Source organism: Pinus tabuliformis, chromosome 1_1, assembly GCF_031772625.1.
Source record: "Pinus tabuliformis cultivar Carrire ecotype Pingquan chromosome 1_1, CPIR1, whole genome shotgun sequence".
NCBI classification, from domain to species: domain Eukaryota; kingdom Viridiplantae; phylum Streptophyta; class Pinopsida; order Pinales; family Pinaceae; genus Pinus; species Pinus tabuliformis.
In genome coordinates, this window is record NC_142297.1 from 396,250,019 (window position 1) to 396,271,006 (window position 20,988).

The 20,988-nt window shown below is 38.3% G+C and overlaps 1 protein-coding gene across 1 annotated transcript; it reads left to right on the forward strand.

Moving 5' to 3' along the window:
• The first annotated feature begins 10,683 nt into the window (after positions 1-10,683).
• On the forward strand, positions 10,684-14,232 carry LOC149213295 (uncharacterized). Its single transcript, XM_089388965.1, has one exon. It carries the CDS (start codon positions 10,684-10,686, stop codon positions 14,230-14,232), a length of 3,549 nt encoding a protein of 1,182 aa, XP_089245091.1.
• Positions 14,233-20,988: the final 6,756 nt, after the last annotated feature.

Consider the following 20,988-nt stretch of genomic DNA (forward strand, 5'->3'; position numbering starts at 1 on the left):
TTTACTACATGAAACTATAATTCACCGAATGACCAAGCAAATCAAATCCAAATTGGATGGGAAAATTTTTGTTATTGACCAGTAGGAATTAGGTCTCTATTACAAATGGAATCACTCAAAAATACCTCTCTTAACTCATGATAAAAAATAGCAAAAAATTACTAGTCTAAAATCTAGAAATTCGAGAACTAGTGAGCTAGTAAATCTATCAAATGCCTAACCTAATCAAGTCAAAATGCCATGGGGTAATTTTTTTTATTAACTAGAATGTTTTTTTGATCTAATGGAAGTGGAATAAACTCGATTGAATCTCATTAGAATACTCTAAAAAATAAAATAAATTTATTGTTATTTGCTAGGAGGGACTTCCAGAAATCTAGATTGCAGAATAAACAAACTAATCCAAGTAGCTCAATGATTGCTATGACCTTAAAAATATGTTCCAATGATTAAATTATGCTTTTTATCCTGAAAAGTAACTTACTTAAACCATTTAACCCAATCCTACAACAAGAAATAATTAATCCTAAATGAAGAAATAGAAAACAAGAACAAGAGATGCATGTGAAGAAGAATTGAAAAGAAGAAAAGTAAATGCTACAAAAGAGATCTTAGTCTCCTGGGATGGCCAAGCCTAAGGAAAATTAGAGTCCTATGGAGGATGCCAAGATTTAGAAGCTGAACATGGCACCAATCTTCATTATTTCCATCAATACAATTACATCCCTGCAAGAAATGAAAGTGGAGCTGCAAAAATACGAGTTCTCTCCAAAAGAAGACTAATAAAAATCAACAACTAGAGGAAAAGTCAACTTGATGCTTATAAAAAAATGATTAGGCATCATCCCCCATGAAAGGAGGAAGATTTCCCCACCAAAATCTCTTGACTAGTGTATATGGTTCCCAATACTAGAAATCTGAATTAAATGGCACGAAATACATTCCTATATTTTCTCAATCATTGGAACTCCACAATATGTGCCATAATTCCAAAATATCTTGTCGATTTATGATTTAATATTGATCCTCATGTAGTAGGGAGCAGGTCCCTAGATTATCTCTTCCTCCAAATCTCCATAAATTTCCCAATATTCTCATAATATTCCACAAAAATAAATAATATTACGCACAAATATGCAATTATCCATAAGCCTTCCTAATGAACACACTAAAATTAAAAATACATTATATAATACAAAAAGAGAGGTTTAATGTGTTGAAGGATGGTCAGATGGGCCTTAATTTATGTCTAATTTAGAGGTCCACAAATGTTATTGTTATTAAAGAAACCAACATATGTATGCTAATTCAAAAGAACGAAGCCACCGTATGTCCAATTTACTGATTTTTCATGTATTCTATCAGATGATTATATTTAATAATTGCATTAGTATATCAATTACTTTTCAATATACAATAAAGAACATAAAGAAATCACAACAAACACACATAGAGAACCACGATTTTAGGTGGAAACCCAATGTGGGATAAAACCATCATTGTTGTTGTCTCTGCCTTCTTCCTTATGATATAAAGAAAAAATATTACATTTGTACTGATGCAAACTCTTGTCAGTACGTAGGCACCTACCTACAGAAGGATACAACCTTCTCTTGTTCTCTTACACCCATTATAAGGTAGCTACAACCCCCTGAACGCGTTTACCGACTCCTACAGGAAGCAAGCTCTTACCCCCTTTCTGAAGGCTCAAACCCTCAACTCCTTGTAGACCACTTTTCAAAATATTTTAGCCTAGATCCACTTATTAAAAAATCATCAAACATTTTGTAGTCCATATTTCATCAAATTTTCAAACTAGACCCATATTAACAATAAACCCAAACAAACATGTGAAGCTGAATCACTGAATCTGAGGCATTGCCACACTACAAATGAACTAAACTTTTGAAGCATCAAGTCATTAAATGTAGAACCCAATTGTTGGCAGTGTTGGATCCACCAACATTTAGGGGATCTCCCTGATATGAAGTTCCAATCAGACCTCACACCATTTGGTGTAGGAGTCCCATCTAGTATAATAGCCCAGTTTCCAAAATACTTAAAGGTTTGTCTCGACTCTAGTTGTCAGCACAAGAGAGTGATGAAATGGTATTGTTGATGGTGCTAGACCCGCCAACATTTAGGGGATCACCCTGGTATGAAGTACCAACTAGACCTCACACCATTTGGTGTGGGAGTCCCATCCGGTATGATGGCCTGATTGCCATTGTCTTAAGGATTTTCCTCAACTCTTGCTTGTCAGCACAAGAGAGTCATTTGCTTTGTCTTCGAGAAGTGAGTTCCACGTGTGTGGTGAGTGTAGGTGTACTCGTGTCAATGGTTCTTTCACTGTAAAAAGGGAAAATGGTGAAAGTGAGTTCTAGGCTGGATGGGATGCAGTCCTAACTCGGCTAGGAACACACAACCCAATAGGACATGCACATCTTTCGGAGTAGAAGTCGACATGGATGCGACAGTCACAACATACAAGGTAAGATAACACATACAAAACTCAATGAATAAGTTTGAACAAGTGCAACGGTCGTTACAAAAAGCTTCATGTGAAAGGTTTGTCTGATGTCCAAGAGAGCAGTCTACATGGGCGAGACAATGTTAATAGCATATACAACATATTTCCATTAACAGATTATGTATTACAACAAATGAAACAGTTCAGATGTAGAACACAGGTTAAAGCAACATGCATTACAAGTGTTAAAGATCAGTCTTATAACATATATAATACATGTGTGAAAACATGCTGGCCTGTAACAGGCTTCTGAACTAAGTGAAAGTTCCAAGACACATCATTACACCATACATCACTAACCCCGAGTGCGGGGCGTTGGAGCCATTGCTTACTCCTCAAAGAAAAGATTACAGACTCTCTTGGCTATGTGGGAGGAGCTAAGGTGAAAAATTCCTTTGCATGTACAAATGAGGGGGTCTTTATAGCCAAGGGTGAAACTAACCCTTGTGGTTGTTCAACTACCCTCATGACCATTTGACTTCCGTGACTTTTCGACTTACATGACTCTTTGTTCAACAAGTGGGTCTCTTGGACTTCCACGTTACATCACATTGATTGACAACATAGCCCATAGTGGAGATGTGGGTGACATGACTCATGACATGAATCGACATGACTTGAAAAGATAGTGCCAGTACATTCGTGTTGCTACTGGAGTGCATGTCGAGTTACAATGCTACTAGGTGATGGATGTCTTCATGGTGTATCATAGCTTCACCTCCACAAGGCGAAGTGCGAAGAGTCTTTGATGGTCCTTGGTTTGCTTTATGAAGCTTTTGCATGTTTTTCCTTCCTTGCATGTTGGGAGGCTTGACAGGCTCATCTGTTCGCGAAGGTGCATGTTCATCGCGTCCCTCTATTTCGCATGCATCGTTCATTCGTCTATTGGTGAACATGTCCTTCTGCATGTGCTCCCTTCATTCATCCCATTCGTCTTCTTGCCATGTTTGTTGGTGTACCTGTACCTACAGTCACTCATGACGAGACGACATCAAATCCAAAACCTCCTAGTCTACCATGACACATGATCATTTCGGATGCAGGTGACCGAGAGAGGTGCCAAGGTTGCGAAGTGGGATGATGGCTCCGGGCACTGCTGATGAAAACTACGCAAGATTCACTGAGTGATGGAGATGGGAAATATGAGTCGAAAATGACTGTCTGTGAGGTTTGGCTTGGTTGGGAGGAAAAATTGCGCAAATTTTGGGAGGGACAGTCCAGGTTGCTAAAAGGAAAGGAAGTCATGTTCTGCGCATTTTTTAGAACGAACGGGAAGCGGGGCTGGATAGCCCGATTTGCGCAATTTTCCAGAGGAGCCGGTCGGGGTGCATGAAGTGTCAGCAGGCAGGGATTGCATAATTTTTTTGGGGTAACTGCCTAAGAGACGAGCAACCAAAATTGCACAATTCCCAGAGGGAACTGGCAGTTGGCTACTGGGATCACTAACAGCCAAAACTATGAAATTTCCAGAGGGAACTGCTAGTTGGCTACTGAAGACACTGGCAGCAGAAGCTACGCAATTCCTGGAGGGAACTGGCAGTCTGCTACTAGGGGCTGCTAGCAAGAGAGACTACACTGAGGTCGAGAGGCCGGCCTAATGATCATCTCTGCGCAATTTTGAGCTGAGCTGACTGATGGGTAGCCGAAGGCCTACTCATGAACACTGCGCAATTTCTGAGATGAATAGTCGGGATGTGTGACTAGGAAAACTGTGCAATTTTCTGAGAGAGACAAGGACGGGAACTTGGTGTCTATTCGGCTTGTCTGAGCAATTTCCTCAGTCAGCTGAGCGAGTAAGGTCAGTGGCCTCTACACAATTTTTTAAGGGAGTCAGTTCTGAGGTGACTGCCAGGTCCGACTGTTTGGGTGGCCAACATGAGGGTTGATTGAATTTCTTGCAAGCAACGCAACTTGAAAAGACTAGCTTGGTGCTTCTGCGTTGTTCTGGTTGACAGTTGATCGAGTCGAAAGTGGGGTGATGGTCCGGCTGTCAAAGGGGAGTCTGTTCATCAGGAATTCAACAAAATGATGTATAAACGATCGACATACGCATAGGTGATCATACGAACACACACTCACATATCTCCTTTCTCTCAGTTGTTCTTAAGGGTTTTCTCCTAAATTCATAGGCCTCATAAAATTATGCGTTATAGGCCCCTGGATTTCCCCCCTTATAAATGGAAGGCCTAACTGCTTTTATCAAAGCTCAAGAGGGTTAAGAGAGGTCTTCATGCTCTCCCCTTTCCTCTACATAATAATGGTCGAATATCTCAGCAGGAACTTGGAACAATGTAGGAGGAATGGCTCTATCACTAGATTATTCTTCAACAAAGGTGTCAAGAGTATTAGTCACTCTTTATTTGCCGATGAAATCTTATTCTTAGGAGGTGCTTTGTGTATTGAGGCTAGAATGTTCAAAAGCGTCCAGGATAGTTTTTTGGAGGTCTTTGGTTGCCTCCTAAACAACTCAAAAAGTAATATAGATGGCTGGAATGTTCCTGCAAGAACTCCTCAGTGTATATCCAAAATATTAGGAGTTCCTTTCCAAGAAAATTGGGATCATTTTAAGTACTTGGGATTGCCCATCACAAAATAAATTATGAATTCAGAAATATGGAATAATTATATAGAAAAAATGAAGGAAAAAATCAAAATTAGGGAATCCTTTGGCTTAACCTTGCAGGGAGGATAACGGTGATTAAATCCGTATTAGTTTTTCCTCTCTACCAATTTTATATAGTTCATGTCCTTGTTGGAGTCCATAAGCAAATAGAACTAATTATCAGAAAATTCTTTTGGTAGGGAGGCAAGAATGAGAAAAAAAATTTAGTTTGGTAAAATGGAACCAGGTAATTGATGCATATGAAAAAGGAGGAATCTCCATCCGCCTTCTTGGATTAAGGAATATAGGCTTAGTAACTAAGGTCATTTGGACATTTATAACAAGAGAGTGCACTTGGTGGAAGAAAGTTTTGAAGGAAAAATATCTTAACTATCCTCACCAATCCTTTCTCACTGGAAAAATGCCCACTATAACTTTCTCTCAAATCTGGAAATTAATAAAAAAATTCCTCCCTCTTGTCAAATAAAAAACATCAAAAATCCTAAGGGGTGGATAGGACATAAAAAATTGGAGTGATAGTATAATGGGAAATGCTCCTCTCTTAGATCTCCATGGAATTCAGGACCTTAAAACTTGAGTGATTAATAAGGGAATATTCTCCTTGTAACAAATATCATAATGGAATCAGAATGATAATTCTTGGGAACGTTGTATTTCTCCAACTTTCTCCCTAGATATCAAACCTCAATGGGACATACTCCTTTCTCATCTCAATGGCGCAACTCCTATAAAATATGGACAACAAGGCTCCTTAAAATGGAATCCAACAGGAGGAGAGTTTACTGTAAAATAAGGGTGTATGAAGCTTCAAGAACAACAAGATCACTAGGATTGGTCTCTTTAGAAAGTAGTTTGGAAGATAGAGATTCTTCCAAAAATTAAAATTTTCATTTGGACCATGTTAAAAGGGAATATTCTTACAATAGAAAACCTCAAGAAAAAATGCATTCTCGGTCCCTCTCGTTCTCCCTTGTGCAAAGACCAAAAAAAAACTATTCAACATCTCCTTTTAGGATGCAGGTTTGCTGAAGAATGTGGGACCTTGTTGGTTTACCCAATTGAAAAATCCATTAATATCAATCTCACCATCTTCGATTTCTATTCAAATTCGAAAAACGATTACCCATACTCCTTAAAAAACAAGAACTTGATAAATAAGTTCTGGAAAAACCTTCCCTCTTTTTTATGTTGGAAAATTTGGCTTGCGAGAAATAGCCAAATTTTTCAAAATATCAAACCAGAAGTCAGAAAAGTTCTTTCCAAAACTTGGGAGATAGCAACAGAATTCCTTTTTGCAAAAGGATTGAAAAATCTAGATCAAAGTATCTCCCAACATGAAGAATAAATATGGATGAGTTTTGATCAGAGAGGCCTTAGAACATAAGAAGTTCTCTTAGAATAGCGCCAATTAAATTCAAAGATTGGAAAATTCACTTGAAATAAAAAGAGTTGATGTTATGGTTAAGTACTCTAAACAGGCCATGTTCATTAGTCATGGTGCTTCAAAATCCAATCCTTGAAGAGAAGGAGATGGTGGCTATGTAATGGATCAAGAAAAGAAAAATGTGTGAATCTTCAAATGGGGTATTGGAATAGAATGGAACAACAAAGTTGAAGAATATGGATTTCTTCTAGGATCTCAAATTCGAAATAGGAAAAATTATTTGAATCCTATCATCTTTGGAGATTATTCAATCCTTATCAATCAAATGGTAAAGAATTTAAGGCTGAAAAATGTTGGTATCACAGAAATAATATCCATAAATCATCTCCAACTAAAAAATTTGGGAAATGTCACCTTCTATCTCATCTTTAGAGAAAACAATAAGGTTGTTGACATATATGCAAACAATGTGGTAGCTTGTCCCTAGGGAGAAATAAAAATAGATAAGGAAGTCTCCAATAAAATAATTCCCTAAATCCTCTAATCTTTATCTTCCTCTAATTATACTCGTGCTATGGGAATTCTCCCTCAGAATCTTGTACCTTCCTACCTTTGTCAACTACATTATCCCAATGCAATATATTTCTTCCTTAGATCTTTTCTCCATACCATTCAAATCCTTTCCTCGTACTTTTTTCTCTACTTCCTCTACTTACCAACCTCCTGGTGATCATTCCTTCTCTGACCCTCGAGCTTCTCATTTGACCCTCCTCTCTATTTTACCCTGCCTCCTCTCATCTCCCCAACTTTGTATTTCCTCCTTTGGTGTTGTTATTACCCGCTGTGTCTCGTCCCTCTTCTCCTATGTTGTGCTTATCCTTGTTCTACGATCCTTTGTTCCTCTTCCCCTCATGATTCGTCCCTCATCCCCTGTGTTGGCTGAGTGTTCTCCCTCTTCTGTCCTTCTTCTTCCCAAATGGATCCAATGGAAATTTCCCCAAAGATACAACCATGTTCTCATTATAAAGTGCACAAAGTGGTGTTGGATCATATCTGATCCATGCATGAACAAATACAAAACTAGACGAGGTCAAAGAACGCTTTCATTCTACAACATCTCAGCAAACATCATGAAGAATTTGAAAAGTTCAATAACAAATGTGCCCATCTGGAGAACACTATCACCTTTCTTCGAGATTTTATTGCAAAGAAGCTAGGGGAAAGTAACACCTTGGATCACAATATCAAAAATAAACCACAACACGAGAAAAAAATTGAGGAATGAAAAGAATTTTTTTTTTTTTTTTGAAACAAAACCATTTTTGCTCCTAGCCAGGAGTTTTCGGCTCTAAACATCTATATAATCTTCATATATAGTTATGAGATGTAAATGTAAATTACTGCTACAACAGTTTGTCAAGATATATAAGTTAGATCATGTAGGCAAATTAGGAACTTATGAAGTTAACTCAATAATTGCAAAGAAATATTCAAGGATGTTGTTTCCCTCTTCTTCCTTGATCTCTTCAACACTTTTGTAATGGGAAGCGTTGCTTTCCCTATCCCCTATTTTTTGGAATGAATATCAAATATCCAACTTTGTTAATAATAATAATAATAATTTTTATTACATGTTATAAAAGGCAAATTTTTAGTAACTTAAATCAATTATAAAGGTCTCTTAATAATGTAGGGTGGCTTATTTTTTTTAATTAAATTTATTTAGGTATTCATTTTTTTCTCTTATGTTGCCTATATATGCTAGACACATTTGTTGTGTTAACTGTGGTTATGGTTGTGGGATTTTATTTTAAACATTAATTCTAATTATTTTTTAATTCTTATTTTGTATTATTGTTTTTTTTTAATTGAGAAATTAAAATAAATTTAATAGTAAAAGTAATTTATGTTTTTTGAAAACAAATAAAATAAATATATTGTTATTTTTTAAGTTGTGAAAATTTAAACATAGGTAATAAAGGTGGGGGCATCAGATCGACAGACGGAGGCTGCTGGAGGCGATTCAAACTTCCCGCGCTTGACTGGTTCTGCTCCCCAGGCTCTGCCTGGCAGGCTGCCGCCAGTCGCTGCCTTCCTCCCTCCTGCGCGCTGCGCTTCCTTCCTCGGGCCTCCTGCCCGGCCCTACGCTGGGGCCCTTTCCCTGATCTCGCCCTTTTGAGCTGGCTTCTCAGTCTTGAATGGCTGGGAACGCCCCCCCCCTGATCCAGAGAATCATGCAGAGCTCTTCGCTTCCCTGATCCCTGATATTGCCTCTGCAAAAACTCGTCCCTCTGTCTCTAAGTTTATTAAGAAACTGGACGAAATCCCCGAGGTATCTCTCCCTCCATCTCTGCCAAGGAAATCTGCAATCACCCTTGCTGAAAGAGGTCTCGTAGGTCAGTTCACCGGCCTCTGGCCTTCTCCAAGATCAGTCCAAAAATGGGTGGAGCGCAACTGGATCGCAATGACACAAGGGAAAATAGCCATCAGATTTTGTGGAAGGGGCTATTATACATTCATCTTCGAAACAAAAGAGGACTGGAATCTCATATTTAGAAACGACCCCTACTTCATGGACTCAAGAGGCCTCTATCTGAACAGATGGACTCCAGACTTCGATCCGGAAATGGACATCCCAAACGCAGTTCCGGTCTGGGTCCGCCTCCCACACCTACCGCTCCACTGTTGGGGGGACGAATCAGTAAAGGCAATAGGGAATGCAGTCGGCAAATATATCGACAGATCCGAGCCAAGGGAGAACATGCATGCGTGCGCCAGGATTTGTGTAGAAGTAGATCTTGGGAAAGGCCTGCCGGAAGCCATCAAGATCAAGGTCGACCAATGGACGCACATCCAACAGCTGGACTACGAGCAAATGCCCTTCAAATGCAAGGTATGTCACGAATACGGACACTTTGCAAATAGATGTAGCAAATCAAAACCAAATGAATCTATTGAAAATGAAGAATCTCCGGATGGCCAATGGGAACAAGTAAAAAAGAAAAAATCTTCTTCCTCTCAAGGGCCCAGTTCTAACCCCTCCCTGGAAAACCCCCCCCTCCCTCCCCTCCCCACCCAGCTCAGCTCCCTCTTTTCCCTCCACCTCCAACCCTTTTGAATCCTTGGAAGTTGAAGATCCCTCTTCTCCTCCCCCTTCCCCTCGCAACAACTCATTAGCTGTCATCTCCTCTCCTTCGATCCCTCTACCCTCCCCTCCTCCAACAATAGAGAGAATACTCACCAGAAATAAACTGAAAGAAACCAGTCTCCCCATAGATCCCCCAAGAAAGGCAGGTAGAAAGTCAAACAAGGAACTTAGAGATGAGACAGCAGCAAAAGAAATGGCTACTGGAGCACAGCAACCAATGGACTCCTATCTAGACAGGCAAAAAGGAAGTGGGGAAAAAACCAAGGAGAGAAGCGGGACTCACCCAAAAACTGGTAAATGATGAATCTGGTCTCTTGGAACTGTAGGGGGATGGGCTCCTCCTTAAAAATAAATGCAGTTCGTGACTTAATAAATCAGGAGCAGCCAGACATTGTCCTCATCCAGGAGACCAAAATCTCAGACCAAGATTTTCAAAAACAAGTTAAACGATTCAAAAATTTTGAAGGTTACTCAATAGGATCAGAAGGAGCATCAGGAGGTATAGGAACACTCTATAACAAGAATAAATGGATTCACATCAACCTCCAATCTTGCAATTGGTGGATAAGAACAGAACTCAGAAACAAAGCCTCTCAAGAAGTCTACAGCATATACAACATCTACGCCCCAAACCATTACATGGAAAAATCAACGTGTTGGGACTCTCTATCCTTAGAATTACAGTCCTCCCACGACAGTAACATAATTCTGGGAGGAGATCTGAATCTCATAAGAAATGTGGATGAAAAGTTAGGAGGAAACTTTCATTCGGACCCCTCAAGAGAGGCGCTGGAGGCTATAATTCAGTCTCATAATCTCATTGACATACCTCCCTTCAACGGAAATACACATGGAGTAACAAAAGAACAAGCTGCCACAATATCAAAGAGAGGTTAGATAGATTTCTCGTGCAGGAAAGAATAGCAGCAAGCTTCTCTACCATCAAGAGCAAAATCATTCAAGCTTCGGCCTCTGATCACAAACCTGTGGTGATGAACATGGAAAAAGGGAGAAATCTGGGGCCCCTCCCCTTCAAATACAACAAAATATGGGATTATAAAGAAGACTTTCGCTCCCTCGTTCAAAATCAGTGGGCAAAGGAAGTGTGGGGATCGCCTTACTACGTCTGGGAAACCAAATTAAAATCCCTAAGAGCAGTCATTAAACAATGGGCCAAGGAATACGCTGCAATGGAGAAGAGGAAAAAAATGGATCTGCATACGCAAATGGAGCAGTGGAATAAAGAAAAGGAGAACAGCCAACCCACAAACGAAGATATAATCCATGAAAATGAAATGTACAGGGAGCTATATAGACAAAATCGAGCTGAGGAAGAGGAACAAAGGCAGAAATCGAGGTGCCTATGGCTGAGGGCGGGTGACAAAAATACCTCCTTCTTCCACAACAACATAAAGCTCAGGCGCGCTGGGAATCAGATAGACAAAATTGAGGCAGAAGGGCATGAGTACAGCGACCAAGATGAAATTAAGGAGGCGGCTTTCAACCACTTTAAATCTCTTCTAGCAGCAGCCCCCCAGCAGTCGGACAGCTCTGACTTCCTTAGCGCAGTTGAAAACAAAATCTCAGACCCTCAAAATAGAGATCTGGATCATGAGGTCACAGAAGAGGAAATTAGGGAGGCAGCATTCAGTATGCAACAGGACAAGGCTCCGGGCCCTGATGGTTTTACGGTGGCCTTTTACCGAAACCATTGGGACACAATCAAAAAAGACTTTGTGCGGATGGTCAAAAACGTTTTTAAAAATCACAAGATGGGAGACAACACAAAATCCTCACATCTAGCTCTCATCCCTAAGGACGTTAACCCTCGTTCTTTCGACCGCTTCCGGCCAATTTCCCTTTGTAATGTTTCCTACAAGATAGTAACCAAAATTCTAGCCAATAGGCTCAAAAAGCTCCTTCCTTATTTAATCTCAGAGAACCAAGGGGGATTTGTTCCCCACAGGCAAATCACAGATAATGTCATACTTATTCAAGAGGCAATTCACAGCAGCATCAGCAGGAAGGAACGAGGAATGATAATCAAACTTGATATGGCAAACGCTTTCGATAGAGTCGACCACCACTTCCTAACTGCAGTTCTCAAAAAGTTCGGGATTTCAAACAACTTCATAAGCACCATCTCTGGTTGTATCTCCAACCCTTGGACTGCCCCTCTGATTAATGGTCGCCCAAGCAGGTATTTTAGAAGCACCAGGGGATTGAGGCAAGGCTGCCCTCTCTCCCCTTTCTTATACATCATAATGGCGGAAACTCTGAGCATTCACTTAGAAAAACTCCGCAAGCAAAAAGAGATCACTGGAATTGGTATAGAAAGAGGGACTAAAGAGATTAATCATTCGCTCTTCGTGGATGATACCCTTCTCATTGGGGGAGCCTCAAGCCTAATGGCAAAAAGATTCAAGAAAGTCTTGGATGCCTTCCTAGCTGCCTATGGAGGGATGCTGAATAACAAAAAATGCAAGATCTATACCTGGAATGTCCCTGAACAAATAAGGCAAAGAATCTCTCTGATTCTGGACATTCCAATGCAGAGGAACTGGAGTTATTTCTCTTATCTTGGTCTGCCTTTAGCCAAAGAAACAGTTAAGGCTGAGATATGGGCCAAACACATAGAAAAGATGAGAGGTCTCCTTCAAAGTTGGGGAGTTTCTTGGCTAAACCTGGCTGGTAGATCGACCCTTATAAAGGTTGTTCTCTCTGCTCTCCCCATCTACCAATATGCGGTCACTTTGGCTCCCGCCAGCACACATAAGCACATGGAATTACTAATGAGAAGTTTTCTCTGGCAGGGGGGAAAGCAAGAATCCAAGAAATTTAGCCTTGTCAAATGGGAACAAGTCATCCTTCCCTATGACAAAGGTGGGCTCGCCATCAAAATTCCGAGCTTCTCCAACCGGGCTATGGGCTTTAAACTAATTTGGAGAATCCTCACCGGCAAAGGCTCTTGGTGGGTGGAAGTATTGAAGAGGAAATATCTGAATGGACCAAATTTTAATCTTCTTTCCGAAACAATAGCTGAAAGATCTTGCACCCCTGTTTGGAAGCTAATTAAAAAAGTCCTTCCTCAGTTCAGAGAGAACATTTCCAAAGTGCCTGGAAGCGGCCAGGAGGTCAATATCTGGACAGATAGAATCATGGGCGCCAGACCAAGAATCCACAACCAAAATCTCAGGCCTCTGCACATCTGGATGGAAGCTAAAAACTTAACCTCCTTGTATGATATTTCAACTTGGGACCGAAACACCTGGCAGGGCTGGAAGGACCTTCAAATCCCCAATGAACTCAGAGAACTATGGCTTAATCTTAAGGTCTCCCTCACAGGCGCAGCACCCACCAACAGAGGGGCTGAAGATAGGTACAAATGGGATCCAAGCGGTGGGAAATTCACTGTCAGAGATGGTTACAAATTCCTCCAGGCATCCACTTCGACAGCCAAATGGAACCTCTTCACAACTGTTTGGAAATCAGAATGCATTCCAAAGGTCAAACATTTCAATTGGACTCTCCTCAAAGGAAAGGTGCTTACCGCTGAAAATCTAAGGAAAAGAGGGATCTTGGGGCCATCAATATGCTGCTTTTGTCGCACTGAGGAGGAGAGCAGCCATCATCTATTCTTCCACTGCCCCTTCGCTCAGAGTTGTTGGACTCAGATAGTCAGACCTATGAAAATTGAAGAGACTTTTGATCAGCTATCCTCCCTTCAAAAAAACTGGGTAAAATGTTATCCTTATTCTAAGAAAGGTAAAAACAATATCACCCGTATGTGGAAATGCATCCCAGCTACCCTTAGTTGGCAAATCTGGTTAGCTAGGAATAACTGTATTTTTAATGACAAGAAGCCCAACCTTGTCCTCATACTGGCAAAAACAACAGCGCTCATATCTGAAACAATAAGTGCAAACTTGGTAGCTCCTCCAGACCAATCAAGCTGGCACAAAGAAGAGATGGAATGGTATAATAAATTCAGCATCAATCACAGCAACAATCAACTAGCACACCCCAAAGCTAGCAAGAGAAGAATACACTGGAAGCTCAGAGGCACAAGGGAAGAAGTAAGTCAATGGATCCTAGATCAGAATCGCCCTACTTTGCATTTCGACGGGGCCTCCAAAAATAACCCGGGGGAAGCTGGAGCAGGGGGTATCATAAAGGACAGCCATGGCAAAACTCTGGTAAGCTATGAATGGGGTTTGGGCCAAATGTCCAACAACCTGGCTGAAGCTTACAGCCTCTACTTAGGCACCCTCATTCTAAACCGGCTGAGAATCAGGAATCCAATAATAGTGGGAGACTCGGCCATCGTCATTGCAGCTATGGTGGCGGGAACAGAATTTAAAAAAGAGGCCCTTAATAATGTAAAGCTCAGGATTGAGGATAATGTCAAAGAAATGGGAGACACGACTTTCAAACACGTTCTAAGAGACAACAACACTGAAGCGGACCATTACGCCACTAAGGCATCCAACAGACAGATCGGCCAAGTTAAAGAAAATGATATTATATATGAAAAACCAGTCCCATAGTCGGCTTAGTTGCCTGTCAAACTCCCCGACCAGTCATTCCAGCATCCATTCGACCTTCTGTCTTATCATTCCCCACCCTCCTTCTTGTGATCTCTGGCCAAAATCAGTCAAGTCGCACGCTGCACGCCAGGCTTTGAATTTCGATCCCCCCTTCTCCATGCCCACCTCTCATCATTTTTGGTCCGATCACAGGATCTCGATATCCCAGCTTCCTCGTGACTCTCCCATGCAGAATTCCGGTAAAAGTCTTTTCACGATCTCCTTAGACTGCTGCAAAGATTTGAAGATGGTGCCTAATCCTAGCCAGATCACTGAGCTTATGCCGCATCCTCGGCCCGCTCACCCTCCCACTCTGCTCTATATATTCACCAATCCTTCTCTCTACGAGCACATCAGAAACACGTCCCTTTCTTCGCAGGCGAGTAAAGGTTCTATTCCTGGCATTCAGCTCAAGAAGTTCGGCATCAAGAGAGGCAACTATCCGTTCAAATCGGTTGTGAGATCGTTCTCAGAAGCTCCTAGGGAAGCTAGCAATCTCCAAGATCGGAATATCGCCTTCAGCTCGGCTGCTCCTCTCCTCCTCGACAGTTTGGTAAAACTCTGTGCCTGGTTCTCCATTTTAAGTGCGATCTCTCCCCTGCTCTGTTCCTTCTTCGTTGCATTTTCCCTCTTTCGTGCAGGTCTCCTTCCTCTTCACCCCAGCTCCTTTTCCCTGTTCCCGCTCTGCATCCATATCAGTTCCCTGGAAATGGCAGAGATCCCGGAAAACAGAGAGCATACTGAGGCTCCGGAAAATCGAGAGATGCCCGAGAATCCTCTGGACAGAGTGCTTGGAAACGGCAACTGCACGCTGTGTAAAGCCCATTGCTTTATGATTGCAAGGTTTGTCAAACATTTCAACGAGCTCAAAGAGGACTTTCAGGCAGATAGCAGATCAAAGAGAAAGAAACTGGAAAAACACAAGGCAGAGATAGAAAGCCTAAAGGAAAAATGCAAACACATGGAGGAGGCAATCGCCCACATCAAATCCATCACTCAGAGTATGCAAGCTGAGACTTCAACCAGAGCAAGCGTCAAGAAAGAACCCCAGATTGATGACTCTGTCAATCAGCTCTAGTAATCTAACTAATGACTAGCAAATTTTGTCTTCTTGCAGGTCTGTTTGTAAGGCTATACAGCCGTTTTCTCTTTCAATCTACACTACTCAAGTTTGTCTATAAGAAGTCAGGGTCTGCGAACCCATTTTGGACTTCTCTTTATCTACTTCCATCCACTTATGTAACTGGATTTGGCTCCAAGCAGTTTTATAATATATAAGTACCCGATCATGTTAAAAAAAAAAATTAAACATATAAATTAATAAAAATCAATTATTATAAGATCAAATTTCATGGGGTGGTTGTGCCCTATGCTAGGGGGGATACATGCTAAAAAAATCTAGTCAGCTTAGGGATATTATGCCCCAGGTCGGGTGTGATCCCTGAGTGACATTGACAGATTAGATGCCCTTGGGTCATGACTCCTTAAGCCATATGTCAAGCTTAGAGAATCACAAACAATTTGAAAAAATAAATAAATTAATTCATAACCTTCATAAAATATGTTACAATATTTAATTTTATGGATTGGGTGACCACTACATCTACTTAAAATATGTACCAAGAAAATTCACCCAATAGGACCACTTTGTGACCCCATGAGTGTCAAGAGAATTGAGGTTGTGACCTATTATTAGCAAAAGTACTTTAAACACAGGTACTTGACCAATTAAACTATTATTACATATATAAATCATATTGTTTAATTATTTAATTATTTAATTATAATTTTTGGATTTCACATATAAATTGAAATGGATCATTAACCCAGTATGGAGGAGATGTTGTAAAGTCATGTTGTGTTAAACATTTTGAATTGATCAAATTACCTAAAATAAATTAATAATTAAAATTATGAATAAAATATTTAGACTTGGTTAAATTACATACAAATTAAAAAAAAAAATTAATAATTTTTATTTATAATTATAAATAATCATTTCCCCTATGAGGGAGGGCTAAGAAAATATCGTCAAAAGGATGGGTTATGGCCCCTCTACCACCTCCATCACATGATGGAGGGAAAGAAGCCAACCCACATCACCTCCATCACCATTACAACATTTAATTCCTCCTTGGATGATACTTTCTCATTCTAAGGCAAGGAAGATGGTATTGCCTCCAAATACATTGTCAAGCTTTTCTACTATCTTGTTGTTGCCTCAATTGGTTTCTCTACATGCTAAATCGAACCTTAATTTTGCTATAATTTTCTTTGTTGTGAAGGTGGCTTCCCTTCCCTTTCACGAGAATATTCCCCGTCCTCCTCTTTGCATTCATGTAGAGAACCATCAAATTGCCCACTGCCTATTTAGGATTGAGAATCTCCTTCGGAAAAATCAAGGTCAAGTCTCTCTAGGAGATCCCTAATTCTAATTGAGTCTCAAATTCCCTTTAATCCGTTATGGTCTATCTTACATATCTTTTTTGGGGCATGCATCAACTTTGTTATTTAGTTTTAGATGCTTATCAGTAAACTAGGTTTTTATTTTGATGTGCTTGGATTTCCAAACCATCTTAGCTAGACATACTTTTTTATCTCGTATTTTTTATTATGTGGTTTATTTTGGGTCGTAGGAGGGGACTATGACATACTTTGACCTCTGTTTTATCAATGGAATGCTTATTTATCAAAATAATAATAATAATAATAATAATGATTAATAATTCAATCCTCCTAAATTCATCTTAACTTCTGGTCTCCTAAGCACTCAAAGGGATCAATCTCTTCAGGGGTAAACCTCTTTTAGAGTTAGAAGAGATTTCATCCCTCTCGGGGCTTGGTAGATCTGAAACTAAGATGGATCTAAGCTAGTATATATTAATTACCATTATTATTATTATTTTAAGGTCATAGCCAAGCCAGACACCAAATTGGTGTATGATACCCCCTTGTTTGTGGGATAAGGGAGCCACCTCTATGCAACGATTTTACTGCTAAGTCTACAAAGCCATACATACTTTACCCCACTCTAGTTTTGAACTTGTGACCTCTTAGGAGGAAACACATGCTCTTAACGATTAGGCCCACTCAAGGTTAAAGTGTATAATGGGTGTCATATTTGTATTTGCATTTATTAAATCATTGAGCCGAGAGATGCTCTTCAGCCCAGTATGGGGGTAGATCTCACATAAACATGTAAATGTGAATGTAAACGTAAACGTAAATATTTAACATGTAATGTTTAACATTTAACATTTCTAATCTAATATCGACCCTATTTAGAAATCAATTTAATTATTATTATATATAAACACAATATAAATTTAAAATGTAAAGAGGTTTATGAACACTCAAAAAGTAGGTATGGTAAATAAATAAAAATATAAATAAAGTCGAGGTATGGTAAAAAAATAAAACCTTTTTTATACTTACTCCAAAGGTATGGTAAATATATAAAAATATAAATAAACTAAAGGTATCATAAATAAATAAAACCTCTTTTTATATTTAGTCCATAAACCTCTTTCTTTTTAAGAAGGCTCACAAAAGAGGTTTTATTTAGGTGAATAAAGCCTATGGGCTAATTACCATTTTAATACCATGGGTCAAATACCATATTTATAAAAGAGGTATGGTAAATTAATAAAAATATAAATAAACCAAATATATATATATATATATATATATATATATATATATATATATATATATATATATATATATATATATATATATATATATCACTCCATAAGTCACTTTATATTTACGAACACTCAAAAAAGAGGTTTTCGTTAGGTGAAGTCTATGGGCCAAATTATTATTAATACCATGAAAAAAACATTATAACCCTAATATTAATATTAATAAAAACAAATATGGCACATGGTATTGACCCATGGTATTGAGACTCAATGGTATTGACCCATGGTATTCATGTGAAATGTAGCCTATTTAAAGGGGGGGATTAAACCAACATAGATCCATATTTACTCTGGATCTACTAAGTGCCGATCAAATATCCTGATATGCAAACTAGCATAGAGTGAAAAATATTTGATCCCTCTCGGGGCTTGGTAGATCAGAGTAAATATGGAGAGGGATCAAATATATGCAAACTAGCATAGAGTGAAAAAATATTTGATCCCTCTCGGCTCTTGGTAGATCCAGATTAAAGACGGATCTATGCTGGTTAATAAATATTTGATCCCTCTCGGTGCTTGGTAGATCAGAGTAAATATGGAGAGGGATCAAATATATGCAAACTAGCATAGAGTGAAAAAAAATTTGATCCCTCTCGGCTCTTGGTAGATCCAGAGTAAAGACGGATCTATGCTGGTTAATATATGTAGTCATATTTTCTATTATTTATTTTAATGCATCATATATACGATCTTGTATAACCAAGTCTTCAGCATTAGCAGAGCATGCGGAAAAGACCAAGCATTAGGTGTGTATTGAGGAGGCCAAGGTTATTGCCAAGGTTGCGCAGTTCCAAACACCAAGCATCAGGTGTGTATTGAGGAGGCCAAGGTTGTTGCCAAGGTTGCGCAGTTCCATTACCGTAAATTCAGGGAAGCTATTGAAATTGAAAGAAGGCCGAGCAACATAGGTGTGTATTGAGGAGGCCAAGGTTATTGCGAAGGTTGCGCAGTTCCATGACCGTAAATTCAGGGAAGCTATTGAAATTGAAAGAAGGCTGAGCAATCTCAATAGAGATGATGGCTAGAAGATCAGTAGCTGCTGGATCCCTGCCCTTTCTTCCTAGTCTTGCTTTTTCCGGCTTTCAATGTTTTCCTTAATTTCGCGAATCTTTTTCCGAGATGATGGCTAGAAGATCAGTAGCTACTGGATCCCTGCCCTTTCTTCCTAGTCTTGCTTTTTCTGGCTTTCAATGTTTTCCTTAATTTCGCGAATCTTTTTCCTTGGAGCCTTGTCTTTTCCTTCCTCCTAGGGTTTCTCCTTTTGGCTCTGTAGTTTTCTTTTGCTCGCTTGATTTATTTATTATTTTTTATCGTATTATTATTATTATTATTATTACAACTTGATAGTATTTCCTCGTTATTATTATTTTTTATTTATTTATTTTATTTTATTATTATATATATATATATATATATATATATATATATTTTGAAGTTAACTTGATTTTCTCGTTCCAATATTTTTATTAATTCTAACTAACTTTTAGTATATTACTTTATATTTATATATATATACACATATAATTTATACATATATTATAAGAAAAAGTCTTTTATATAACTAATTCCCATTTAAATACTAAATAACTTATAATTTTAATTATCAAACAATACCTTTTTAACTAACCATTAACACCATTTAAATTATTTTATATATTTATATATATATTTTATTGGTCACCTAATGTAACTAATTTCCATTAAATTATAATAATTTTTATGACTCTGGTCCTAAAGTCAAAATTAGCCATTGGTCAAGATACGCGTCGACAAATGATTTATCTTGTGATTTACGCCGAAAAATTTCTCTTAAACTTAATATGGATCACAGAAGCCTCAATTCAACAAATAAATTTATTATTATATTATAATAAATTTATTATTATATTAAAATTTGATAGTTAAACTTAGTTATTCTTTATTGATATTAGTTATTTTTTATTAATTTTGATTTGATTCTCCTAGATCCATTACAATTTGTTATTTGAGTCAATGTTTATTATTAACAAGTGTGGCTCATTATTAAATTATGATTTTTTTAATTCCTACTTAGTTAAATATTATATATAAATATCACTTGTGGTTTTAACTTACCAAACAGTTCATTTTTAGTTGTTAAATTTAATTATGGTAAAACAACTTAAAAAAAAAGGTCATCACCAACCGTTATAACTTACCAAACCATTATTTTTTATTCCCTAGATTTAATTATGTCTAAATAACTTTTGAAAAAACGTTATCCCCAATGGCTTTGTTATAGTGCATGGTTTTGTACTTTAATTTTTTTAATTTACTAGTTCTTGCCGATGGTTTTGTTAGAGCCCATGGTTTTGTACTTAATATTTCTTTAATTTATTAGTTTTAGCTCATTAATATTTTTTTCAAAAATTAAATTGATAACATTGAAGTGTCGAAAAGAAATTTCATAATCCAGGTATTTTAATCTAGGCCAATCTTAATATATTTTTGGTTGTTGGATTTTTTTTAGCCAAGAGGCTAAATAAAATAAAGTAAATAACGTCCGCCTATTTTAGTCTAGGTCCCTTTTAATATATTTTTGGTTAGGTTTTTGCACCAAGAGGCCTTCTCCAGCCTAATATGGGGAAGATGTTGTAATAAATGAAATCAAATTAAAAAAGTAAACTAAATAAAATAAAGTAAATAATGTTGAAGTGTTGAAAAAAAGTGTCATAATTCGAGTATTTTAATCTAGGCCACTCTCAATATATTTTTGGATGTTAGATTTTTGGGTTAAGAGGCCCTCTCCAACGTAGTATGGGGGAGATGTAACGTAGTATGGGGGAGATGTAATATTTGGAATTTTGATTTAGTCGAAATAAAACAAAATTAAATCAAATTGAAAAAATAAATAAAATAAAATTTGATCTCTGGATGTTCGGTAGAGATGGATTTACGCAGGATTATAAATGAATAAGAGCTTTTTTATATTGATATTCTTCTTTGTTTTGTATCTAAAATTTACTAAATGATGTATTTCTATTTTGTATTTTGA

Coding starts and splice junctions, on each gene's coding strand:
- LOC149213295 (XM_089388965.1), top strand. CDS start 10,684: ATGGAAAAAGGGAGAAATCTGGGGCCCCTCCCCTTCAAATACAACAAA.